This window comes from Macaca nemestrina, chromosome 15 (genome assembly GCF_043159975.1).
Source record: "Macaca nemestrina isolate mMacNem1 chromosome 15, mMacNem.hap1, whole genome shotgun sequence".
NCBI lineage: Eukaryota > Metazoa > Chordata > Mammalia > Primates > Cercopithecidae > Macaca > Macaca nemestrina.
In genome coordinates, this window is record NC_092139.1 from 109,681,033 (window position 1) to 109,693,865 (window position 12,833).

Genomic DNA, 12,833 nt, shown 5'->3' on the forward strand with positions numbered 1-12,833 from the left:
AGCTAGGTGTGGTGGCACATGCCTATAGTCCCAGCTACTTGGAAGGCTGAGGCACGAGAAGCTCTTGAACCTGGCAGGCAGAGGCTGCAGTGAGCCGAGATCGTACCACTGCACTCCAGCCTAGTGACAGAGTAAGACTCTGTCTCAAAAAATAAAATAAGACAAAATAAAATAAAAAATTAGCAGGGCATGGTGGCATGCATCTGTGGTCCCAGCTAATGGGGAGGCTGAGGTGGGAAGATTGCTTGAGCCCAGGAGGTCGGGGCTGCAGTGAGCCATGATTGTGCCACTGCACTCTCGCCGCCTGGGTGACAGAGCAAGACCTTGTCTCAAAAAAAAAAAAAAAAAAAAAAAAAGAAGAAAAAGGAAAAGAAAGGTTAACAGGGGTAACTTGTGGAGGAGCAATTATGGTGAGTCCTCCTTTTAGCATCTCCTGGGGTTGTTTCTTTGTTCCCTGAAGAGGTGGAATAATCTGGTGATCAATAGGTGTGTCCAGCTTTAAAAGCAGTGGCTCACAGCTGTAATCCCAGCACTTTGGCAGGCTGAGGCAGGTGGATCACGAGGTCAGGAGTTCAAGACTAGCCTGGCCAAGGTGATGAAACCCCATCTCTACTAAAAATATAAAAAATTAGCCAGGTGTGGCCGGGCACGGTGGCTCATGCCTATAATCCCAGCACTTTGGGAGGCTGAGATGGGCAGATCACGAGGTCAGGAGATTGAGACCATCCTGGCTAACACGGTGAAACCCCGTCTCTACTAAAAAATACAAAAATACAAAAAACTAGCCGGGTGAGGTGGCGGGCGCCTGTAGTCCCAGCTACTTGGGAGGCTGAGGCAGAAGTATGGCATAAACCTGGGAGGCGGAGCTTGCAGCGAGCTGAGATCCGGCCACTGCACTCCAGCCTGGGCGACAGAGCGAGACTCCGTCTCAAAAAAAAAAAAAAAAAAAAAAAATTAGCCAAGTGTGGTGGCGGGCGCCTGTAGTCCCAGCTACTTGGGAGCCTGAGGCAGAAGAATGGCGGGAACCCAGGAGGCGGAGTTTCAATGAGCCTAGATGGTGCCACTGCACTCTAGCCTGGGTGACAGAGCGAGACTCCGTCTCAAAAAAAAAAAAAAAATTAGCTAGGTGTGTAGGCTGAGGCAGAGAAATGCTTGAACCCAGGAGGCGGAGGTTGCAGTGAGCCAAGATTGTGCCACTGTACTCCAGCCTGGGCAATGGAATCTCAAAAAAAAAAAAAAAAAAAAAAAAGCAAGCCTCCTACCTCCTATGTGAAAATACTAGCACTTCAGGAAGTTGTGATTTGTCTAATAGGTAGTCTCTGCAGCCTCCTCTGGATGTGAGATAATGACCTCACCTGAAACTTTCCAAATCCATTTACACTCACCTTTGCTGCTTAAAAGGTGCCTTACCTGGATGTCTCTTTCTTGATCCCCCACCCCCAGCCCTTTAATCCTGAAAGGTAAGTTGGAGCCATGTATATATGGAAGTCCTACACAGAACTCTAAATAGGTCAACACAAGGGCTGGACATTCAGTTGGTCTTAGAAAGCCTGTGACATGCCTAAAGTCACACCAAAGCTGGCTGGTGGCAGTAAGCTGACTGGAATCCAGATTGTTGAAATTTCTACTTTGGGCAGCCTCATTCCCAACATTTCAAGGGCTCAGAGTTTCTGGGTCTGGAAAGGTGCCTCGAAGGCATCCAGTCTAACACCTGAATTGAGTCTTTAGATTGTCAGACCCCTTTCCCTCCACCCCGCACACTCAGTCTGGGCACCTCACCTAAATTCTGGTCTTCACTTCTCCCTACCAGACCTCAGTTCTCCCTCCTTCTGCAGCCCAGCCCTGTCTCCTGAAGTGCAGATGTGGGCAGCCAGCAGCTAGCTGGTTTATCTACCAGACATTCCGGATGTCTCCCGGACATGTCCAGAGGTAGCCCTTTTCTTCTTGAACTGACTCCTGCCTCCCTGATCTCACTCTCTCAGCTGTAGGCATCGCCTAACCTTCTATCAGGTACCTAGAAACCTGGGTATCCTCTTCTTCCTCATCTCTCTCTTGCCATCTCTTCCAGACTATTTCCCACTTTGTTGATTTATCTCTTCAGTACTCAACTATCTGGCTGGCTGTCCTCTCCTCTCCATCCTTCTGCCCCTGTGAGGCCACCTCCCACCCACTGGCTTGTTCCCTGTCCACACACAACTGCTGCAACGACTTATATATTGAATGGCAGCACTTTCAGCTTAATATTCGTCAGTGATTCACCATTACCTTCCATTAAAGTCCAGCTTCCAAGGCTGCGTGTGGACTTCTCCAGCCTCTTATTTAGCTCTGCACACCTGTCTGGAATTTTCTCTGCTTCAGCGACACCAAGGACTCTGGGCTGTCCACCAGCACCATGCAGCTCTCACCTCTGGCCCCCCTCACCTCCGCTGTCTTCTCTTTGCAGAATGCCTCTCCCTTTCCATTCTTCCCTTCCACTCCCATTTGCCTTTCCATCTGGCCCTCATCTCCTCCAAGAAGTCTTCCAAGCCCCCTCTCCCCAGGGTGCCCACCTGCCTGCACCCTCAGTCCCCTGTGTGCACCGCAGCCCCTGCATTAGGACATTCCATCTTCCTGTTTCCTCCACTAGACCCAGAACCTTCAAGGGGAGGGATGGTTGTCCTCACCCCTGTGCTCCCAGGGCCTGGCAATATGCTGTCCATTAGTATCCACTGAATGCATGACATTTTTTTCTAATGGGCAAATTGAGGCTCAGGGAAGTTCCTGGCTGGCTTAAGATTATTGGTTCATCATCCCCGAGCAGGGCCTGGAACCCGGGCCCCTGACTCAGGGCTCTACAGGCACCCGCGCAACACCCCAGCCCCCGCGTGACTCACGCGCGCTCACGGCCGCCCGCAGTTGCCACTGGTCCCCTGCTCCCACCGCCCCTCCCTGCCGCAGCCTAGCGGGTAAGGGGCTGCGAGCGGATCCAGGGGGACAGATGGGACTGGGACGCAGGCACCTTTCCGGCCCGGGCACCTGGAGCCCGCGGGTACGGCTCCTGGGCCGCCCGCAGCCTGGACCCGGGGCCCGTTCCCGCGTGCGGGCGCGGGCGCCGCGGGAAGGGGAGGGGCCCTCGGCGGGGCCGACGGGCGCGCGGTCACGTGGTGCGGGTGGCAGCGGCGGCGGCTGGCGGCGGCGGCAACGGTGCGCGCGGACAGGGGCGGCGCGGCGCCGAGCGAGCAGAGGCGAGGTCCCGGGCGGGTGCGGCGGCGCGGGGCGCAGGGGCGGCGCGGCGGGGCCGCGGGCCGGGCGGGTGGGAGGACAGCGCGAAGGGGCGAGGCCCGGCTGCAGGGGCCGCTCGGCCCGGGGGAGCCCGCGCCCCGCTCAGCCTTGCAGCCCCGCGCCCGGAGCATCTCCCTGGAGGAACCGAGACAAAGGAGGATTCATGTCCAAAGGTAGGGCGGCCGGCCGGGCCACCAGCACCCGCCAGGAGGAGGCTGCGGCCCCGACCAGCGCGGCCGGAGGCGCTCCCGGGGGAGGGTTTCCGCGCCGAGGAGCCCACGCGCGGTGACAGATGCGCGGACACACGCACACACGGTGGCACCCACCTCGAGGGAGACAGTCTCGCAGAGGGGCAGACACAGGACGCGGGGAGACGCAGGAACCCACGGACACGCAAGCAGGGACCCCGATGCGCACAGAAAGCCCCACGCTGGAGTACACCAAGACACGCACACGCACACACACCATGCACAGGTGCCAGGGCCATGCCAGCCGGATGAGAGACCTGTGCACTGATACATACGTCCCCTCTCCCCCAGCCCCCACAGGCACACGCTGAGACAGGCACCAGCTGGTGATCTCCAAGGGAACCCGTTGGCCTCCGGAGGACTGGGATGGGGGAAGGGGTGTCCCAGGGCCCTCCACTCCTGCGAATGAGAAAGGACCGAGAGAGCTTTCGGTGATTCCTTTTCCCAGAGCCTAGGGCTGGAGCTGGGGTGGGCTGGAATTGCCTCTGTTGGGGGTGGTGGGGTCTTGAAGGCTGCTAGGGGCTGAGGAAGATCCCCCTTCAGGCTGGAAGGAAGAGGGGGGCCTGCACTAAGCAGGTGCTATTTTGGAAAGGTCCCCTCCCCCAGCTGCCACCTTCCCACAGAGGGGTGGTGTCCCTGGGCCAGACAAAGCCAAAACCATTCATTTGCCCGTAAAAGGAAGTGCCAGGGTCTTTGCTTAGCATGGGAATGGAGGGGCTGTTTCTGTGGGGGACTTGGCTGCGCCCAGTCAGGTGGATGGTGCCTCTCCCTGGAGCACTGATGGGGCAGGTAGCTTCTGGCAGAGGGTGCTGCAGGCAGATCCGCCTTCTCTAGGGGCCCTGGGAGAGCCAGGAGCTGAGGGGGGCCCCAAGGACCGTCTAGCCTGGATGGCAGACTTGAGCTGCACCCTGCTGTGAGCCCGACCTGAGCTCTTCCCCATCCTTGGGGAGCCCCCCTCCAATCCTTGTTGCAGAGGAGGGAGGAGGTCTCAACAATTCTACTCTCTTGACTGTGGCCAAGACAACAGCCATTGCTCACTGGGGGTCAGCTGCTCTGCACGGGGAGAAGCATCTGAGGGAAGAGAAAGGTGATGTCTCTGATACCTGCCTCACTCTGAAGCTCTCATTCACTATCATTCATTCATTCATTTGTTGAGGAGTGCCTGTGGTATGCTAGGTAGACTGGGGCACAGAGATCAATAAGACATGGCCCTGCCCTAAAGAAGGGTGAGAACTAGTATGTATTTGTGCCATATAATTTACATCCTTCGGCCGGGCGCGGTGGCTCACGCCTGTAATCCCAGCACTTTGGGAGGCCGAGGCGGGCGGATCACAAGGTCAGGAGATCGAGACCACGGTGAAACCCCGTCTCTACTAAAAATACAAAAAATTAGCCGGGCGCGGTGGCGGGCGCCTGTAGTCCCAGCTACTCGGGAGGCTGAGGCAGGAGAATGGCGTGAACCCGGGAGGCGGAGCTTGCAGTGAGCCGAGATCGCGCCACTGCACTCCAGCCTGGGCGACAGAGCGAGACTCCGTCTCAAAAAAAAAAAAAAAAAAAAAAAAAAAAAAATTTACATCCTTCATTCTATATAACCTTCATAGCAACCCAGCAAGGTAGGTTCTATCTCCAGTTTTCTGAGCAGAGAGTGAGGCTCACAAGGGTCACCCAGCCAGGATTCAAGCCTGGGTCACCTGCCCATCTGAGGTTGACATGGTGGGAACAGGGGAGCTGTAGGGGCAGAGGATGGAGCTACAGAATCCAGCTCCAGAGCAGCATTGGTTCTGTGCCCCAGAGATCTTTGTTTATTTGTCAGGCACCCTTACCAGCCAGTGGGTCCTTGAGGGCAACAACCTTGTCTGGGGTACATAAGTGTCCTTGGAATTTAGCCTAGGGCTTCGCTGGTGTAGACCCCCATTTGACAGCATATGAAATGGCCTGCATGGGATGGAATGAATGAATGAATGAATGTGATGAGTACCAGAATACCTGCAGCGGGTACAGAAGAGGGCCATTCACATCAGATGGCAAAGCAGAGGCTTTCCTGTGAGTAGCAGTGGGGCTGAATGCTGGAGGAGGAGGAGGAGGAGGAGGAGGAGGGAGCCAGGGGTTGGAGGGGGAACAGGATCTTCCAGCAAAGCTTGTGGCACTGTGACCTGCACATATTTTCTGTACTTGGGGCTGATGGGTGGCTTGTTAGCATGTGACTGGCATGTCATGGGCATGCGGTGGGGAGGCTGACTTGGCAGCAGGCACTCTGTACAGTGCACACAATGGGTGCTCATATGTGCTTGCTGGAGGGAATGAAAGTGAGATCTACCAGGTCCTGGTCCTGCAGCGGGCCTGTGGTAGCCCCTAGACGCTGCTTGGGAATCTGGTAGGACCCTCTCTCCATCAGGGTCTATCTTTTGGGAGTGCTCCTTTAGGATGCTGCAGTTGGCAGGCCAGGGCTGAGCAGGCCATGGTGAGAACAAACACTTTATAGGAATCTTTACACAACCTCTCATAGTAAATACAAGGCATACTTTCCAAGTATGTAAAATGGGGATAAGATCTCATCCCCCCCCAAAACCACGTGGCTCTATCTTATAACACAGGTTGAGACCAAATGGGCTCAGCTGCAGAGGCATAAGGGGCAAAAGAAAGGCCCAGCTTGTGTGAGCAGCTGGGCAGGAAAAATGGGGCATTGGTCCCAGTGCAGGTGTGCTGAGTGGGGCCTGTGAGCCACGTGCAAGAGTGGAGGAGAAGGGCCAGGCTGCTGAGAGTCAGCTGCTGCAGGGCTGAGCCAATCTTGCTGCCATGTGGAGCTGCCTGGCTGGGAACAGCTTCCTGGGAAGCAAGAGAGGGCCATGCCAGGCCCTGGGGAGGTCCTGAGGCTTTGGCAGATTTGGCTGTGCCTGGGAGTGACAGAAGAAAGGACAGTTTCCCATTGGGAGAGAGGGTCTTGCCAGTACTAGTGGAAGGACCAGGTGGAGAGAGATGAGAGTAGACTCCTGGCTGGGTTTAGGGGCAGGAAGGGAACACTCCTGTCCCCTCTCCCTCTCCTCCATCTGCTGCTCCATCAGGCCTCCCTGTAAGGTTGAGACTCTGCAGGGTGTTAGTCATGAAACATAGGATTCTAGAACGGCAGAGCTGGAAGGTGTCCTCAAGAGCACATGGAGTCCAATAACCATGCTTGTGTAACTGGCATCTGGGGACACCTTCCTTTAACCAATGCTTTCACATGTACTGTTTCATTTCCCCTACAGACCTGAAAGGGGCTGGGGCAAAAGGGTCTGGAACCTATTGCTCAATGCCTCTTCTTTTTTTTGAGACAGAGTTCCACTCTTTCGCCCAGGCTAGAGTGCAGTGGCACAATCTCGGCTCACCGCAACTCCGTCTTCCAATTTCAAGCAATTCTCCTGCCTTAGCCTCCCCAGTAGCTAGGATTACAGGCGTCCGCCACCACGCCCAGCTAATTTTTGTATTTTTAATAGAGATGGGGTTTCGCTATGTTGATCAGGCTGGTCTCGAACTCCTGACCTCGTGATCCGCCTGCCTCAGCCTCCCAAAGTGCTGGGATTACAGGCGTGAGCCACTGCACCCGGCCATTGCTCAGTGCTTCTAAGCATTATGTCTCATGTTTTGTTTTGTTTTGTTTTTGAGACGGAGTCTCGCTGTGTCGCCCAGGCTGGAGTGCAGTGGCCGGATCTCAGCTCACTGCAAGCTCTGACTCCCGGGTTCATGCCATTCTCCTCCCTCAGCCTCCCGAGTAGCTGGGACTACAGGCGCCCGCCACCACGCCCAGCTAATTTTTGTATTTTTAATAGAGATGGGGTTTCGCTATGTTGATCAGGCTGGTTTCGAACTTCTGACCTCGTGATCCGCCTGCCTCTGCCTCCCAAAGTGCTGGGATTACAGGCGTGAGCCACCGCGCCTGGCCATTGCTCAGTGCTTCTAAGCATTATGTCTCATTTTTTTTTTTTTTTTTTTTTGAGACGGAGTCTCGGTCTGTCGCCCAGACTGGAGTGCAGTGGCCGGATCTCAGCTCACCGCAAGCTCCGCCTCCCGGGTTTACGCCATTCTCCCGCCTCAGCCTCCCGAGTAGCTGGGACTACAGGCGCCCGCCACCATGCCCGGCTAATATTTTGTATTTTTTAGTAGAGACGGGGTTTCACCGTGTTAGCCAGGATGGTCTTGATCTCCTGACCTCGTGATCCGCCCATCTCGGCCTCCCAAAGTGCTGGGATTACAGGCTTGAGCCACCGCGCCCGGCCGTATTATGTCTCATGAATGCTCACCACAGTCTTAGTGATGATCCTACCATTTTATAGAGGGGGATGCAGGCTCATAGTGGGGAGGTGGTCTTCCCAAGTCCACAAAGCTGAGAAGTAGCAGAGCCAGGCTCTTTCCACTTCACCCCACACCCCAATCGTATGGATGGGGAAATGGAACTGCTCTATTCTAGAACCTGCCCTGGTGGCCAGTGGCCTGATAAGGAAACCCAAAAATTTCTCCTGTGTGTGAACACACCCATGATCCACTAAACCCAGGGAGATGTTTGCCCTTCCTCACTAGGGAGGGGCTGGTTCCTCAGCCTCCTCTTTCATCTGCCATCCACCACTCCAAGAGCACACTGTGTCGTCTTAGGCAAGTGATGCCCTTATCTGGTTCTCATCCCCTCCCCACTGGTCCCACAGATTCAGAACAATGGCTGGGAGGGTGTCTGGGCTCCTCCAGGCACAGACCCCCCTACTCTGCAGTGGTGCTCATGGTACAGAGAGGACATCGAGGCTGGGAGACGAGAGTGATGGCTACTTTTCAGAGAAGGGTAGCCCTGTTTGCTTCTAAAAGATGAAGCAGCCGAGGTCAGTGACAGTTAACAGATGTTAGTGCAAGATCCTAAAACATCTTTGCCCGTTATTCAGGGAGGGAGGCACAACTCAGGTCTGAATAACCCCACACATTTTCTAGACCAGTGGTTCTCAGCCAGGGCAATGGTGCCTCCCAGGGGACATTTGGTACCGTCTAGAGACATTTTGGGTTGTCACAACCTGGGGGGCTACTAAGGTCAGGGGTGCCACTAATCATCCTGTAATGCACGTGACAGCCTCCCACAATAAAGAATTACTCAAATGTCATTAGTGCCAAGATGGAGAAGCCCCTGGGTTAGACGCACAGATGTGGGCTTCAGAGCGTGAGGTACATTTGAAAGTGCCCAGCAACCAGAGAACCTGGCACTGGCCCAGATTTTGCCTCTGACCTGCTCTGTGTTCTTAGTTGAGTTCTTTCTCCTCCAGGCCTCAGTCTCTTTGTCTATGAAATGAGGGACCTGGACTGGATGATATTAAGATCCTTTCCAGGCTCAACTTTGTATGATTCTGTAGCAAGAGAAAAATACCATGGTTTCCATGTGACTTCTGCTGTCCTCCTGATCACCCCTCCAACCTCTCCCACCTTGGCTCTGCAGGGCTCCCAGAGACCAGGACGGACGCAGCCATGTCAGAGCTGGTGCCTGAGCCCAGGCCTAAGCCAGCGGTGCCCATGAAGCCCGTGAGCATCAACTCCAACCTGCTGGGCTACATCGGCATTGACACCATCATCGAGCAGATGCGCAAGAAGACCATGAAGACCGGTTTCGACTTCAACATCATGGTCGTCGGTACGGAAGGCTGTGGGACTGCTGCAGGCCTGGTGGCGGGCAGCACCAAGGATCCCATTTCTTTCCCCTGAATGGCTGTGACCCTGGCTCTTCTAAGATGAGCTGTTTATAGAAGGGAGAATTTCACCATGCTGATCACAAAGGCCTGACCCCTGTCTCCCCTTAAGACTAGCTGACCTAGGGGTAGGAGCTTCGGGTGGATGCCAGGCCGGCCCCATCACCAGCTGGGTGTACACAGGCAGCCCCTTCACCACTCTGAGCCTGCTTTCGGGTTTGTGACATGAGAGAATCAGCAATGTCCTTCCTTAGCTCTAAGATGTGGTGGGAGGATTGGATGAAGGGTGGTCTTATTTCTACTCTTTTGTAGTGCTTTAAAACTTTGAGAGAAGGCCGGGCATGGTGGCTCACACCTGTAATCCCAGCACTTTGGGAGGCTAAGGCGGGCAGACCACCTGAAGTCAGGAGTTCAAGACCAGCCTGACCAACATGGAGAAATCTCATCTGTACTAAAAATACAAAATCAGCCAGGTGTGATGGTGCATGCCCGTAATCCCAGCTACTCGGGAGACTGAAGCAGGAGAATCATTTGAACCCGGGAGGTGGAGGTTGCGGTGAGCCGAGATCGCACCATTGCACTCCAGCCTGGGCAACAGAAGTGAAACTCTGTCTCCAAAAAAACAAAAAAACAAAAACAAAAAAACTTTGAGAGAATTTCCAGGGATTTGGTTACTGAGTAGCATCACTGCATCACAGAATGTAAGAGTAGGAAGGGGCGGCCGGGCGCGGTGGCTCCAGCCTGTAATCCCAGCACTTTGGGAGGCCGAGATGGGCAGATCACGAGGTCAGGAGATCGAGACCATCCTGGCTAACACGGTGAAACCCCGTCTCTACTAAAAAATACAAAAAACTAGCCGGGCGAGGTGGTGGGCGCCTGTAGTCCCAGCTACTCGGGAGGCTGAGGCAGGAGAATGGCGTAAACCCGGGAGGCAGAGCTTGCAGTGAGCTGAGATCTGGTCACTGTACTCCAGCCTGGGTGACAGAGCGAGACTCCGTCTCAAAACAAAATAAAAGAGTAAGAAGGGGCTGGGCGTGGTGGCTCACGCCTATAATCCCAGCACTTTGGGACGCTGAGGTGGGTGGATCACCTGAGGACAGGAGTTTGAGATTAGCCTGACCAACATGGTGAAACCCTGTCTCTATTAAAAATACAAAAAAATTAGCTGGGCATGGTGGTGCATGCTTGTAATCCCAGCTACTCAGGAGGCTGAGGCAGGAGAATCACTTGAAGCCTGGAGGCGGAGGTTGCAGTGAGCCAAGATGGTGCCATTGGACTCCAGCCTGCAGCCTGGGCAACAAGAGTGAAACTCTGTCTCAAAAAAAAAAAAAAAAAGTGGGAAAGGACCTCTGCCCCATCTCAGTGAGATGGCCAGTCAGTGCTGAAAAAGGAATCTGGCCTCATCCTTCTGTACTGTTCCTCCTTCGTCCCCCAATCAGTCATCCAGTTCTGTCCATTTTACCTCACAAATACCTCTTACGTCTGCCCACTTCTCTCCTCTCTCCTGCTGCCACCCTATACTGAGCTAGGTCTCTCACCTGGCTTGCCGTGGCCACCTGACTCTGTGCTGTCAAAGTGCTGACCTGCAGCAAGATAAGCTCAGCTGGGGCTTGGGCCAGAGTATAAATCATCTGGAAAATCTTGCTATAAAAAACCTCCGCTGAGCTAAACAGTGTGCTCAGTGACAAGGTAGATTTCTCTCCTGAGGCAGACTTCTTATCTCAAGAACTGTTAGCAAATGGTTCAGGGACCCTGGCAGCTGGGCCACTATGGGCCACACTCGGAGTGGCACCAACCCTCCTAGCTCTCTGTCTCCTTTCCTCTCCAATCCCCTGTCCACCAGTGACCAAATAATCTTCCCACCTTGCGAAACTTATCAAGTCACCCAACTTACTTAAAACTCTGTAATAACTCTCCTTTAACCTCAGGATAAGTTTAAACTCCTAGACTGCCCTGATGCTACCTCTCCAACTCATCTCTGACCACTTCCCATCTAACATTCTACTCCTCACTCATAAGAGGCAGTGCTCGTCCACGTGCCATGCTCTCTCCTACCCTAGAGCTTTCGTGTCTGCTGTTCCCTCTGGCTAGAACTCATGACTTTTTTGAAATCAACCTTCCGGTTTCAGCTTAGTTGCATTTCTCCAGAAGTCTTCCTTAGTCCCAGAGAGACTGGGTTGGATTCCCTTGGCAATGCTGCTTCAATACCCTGCGGTTATTCTCTTTCATACTGGTTATTGCAACATACTATAATTGTCTGCTTATGTTTTGGTCTCTCTCACACTAAAGAGCTCCTTGAGGGTAAGGATGATGTTTTGTTCACTATAGTACCTCCAAATTTTAGGACAACATTTGGCACCTAAGAATAATGAATGAATGAATGCTCTTAGAAAACATCTCAGAGCAAGCATGGCAAATCCAAGACCTGTGAGCCACTTCTCTCCCCAGTGGTGCGCATGGCAGACTGCTGGTCAGTCATGGCACGTGTTCAGTGCTGAGGCCAGACATAGCCTTTTTAACATAATGATCTAGGTGGCTACTACCAGATAATCAGCAGGAATGAGAAATACACCTTATTTACCATCCCTGGTCTTGTCCAATATCCTCTCTCCTCACCGTCTTATCAGTAAAGAAACCAAGGCATGACTAATCCAAAGGCATTCAGGGAAAACAATGCAGGCGGGTCTGGAACTCTAGGCCCTTGTCCCCCAGCATGGTTCTTTTTCTAATATAATCACAAGAATGCACTAGCCCAGTATTTCTTTTTTTTTTTTTTTTTTTTTTTTGAGACGGAGTCTCGCTCTGTCGCCCAGGCTGGAGTGCAGTGGCAGGATCTCAGCTCACTGCAAGCTCCGCCTCCCGGGTTCACGCCATTCTCCTGCCTCAGCCTCCCGAGTAGCTGGGACTACAGGCGCCCGCCACCTCGCCTGGCTAGTTTTTTGTATTTTTTAGTAGAGACGGGGTTTCACTGGATTAGCCAGGATGGTCTCGATCTTCTGACCTTGTGATCCGCCCGTCTCGGCCTCCCAAAGTGCTGGGATTACAGGCTTGAGCCACCGCGCCCGGCCATAGCCCAGTATTTCTTAGATCTTACTGTCTATAGGACTCTTCTGGAAGCCCAGTTAAAATGGAGATTTGGAATCATAGGTCTGGGGTGGGGCCTGAGACTGCATTTCCTACTAGTGTCTAGACAATGCCAAGGCTGCTTGTCAACTGCAAGTCTTTCTTGTGGGATTCTTGTACATGTTGAAGTTTGAGAAGCACCAGTGGGTTTCTCTCTTTTGAAATAGAGTCTCGCTGTGTTGCCCAGGCTGGAGTACAGTTGCATGATCCCAGCTCACTACAACCTCCACCTCCTGAGTTCAGATGATCCTCAGCCTCCTGAGTAGCTGGGACTACAGGCATGTGCCACCATGCCTGGCTAATTTTTGTATTTTTAGTGGAGACAGGGTTTTGCCATGTTGGCCAGGCTGGTCTCAAATTCCTGGCCTCAAGTGATGTGCCCGCCTCGGCCTTCCAAAGTGCTGGGACTACAGGCATGAGACACTGTGCCTGGCCTGACCAGTGGTGTTTTTTTTTTTTTGAGACGGAGTCTCGCTCTGTCGCCCAGGCTGGAGTGCAGTGGCCGGGT

At 53.7% G+C, this 12,833-nt stretch overlaps 1 protein-coding gene across 1 annotated transcript in view; it reads left to right on the plus strand.

Moving 5' to 3' along the window:
- SEPTIN3 (septin 3) overlaps nt 1-12,833 on the plus strand; it is a 28,133-nt gene that overhangs the window by 2,019 nt on the left and 13,281 nt on the right. Inside the window, 1 exon segment of the mRNA XM_011712183.3 lies at nt 8,956-9,147. Within this exon segment, the coding sequence (XP_011710485.2) occupies nt 8,956-9,147 (192 nt within the window).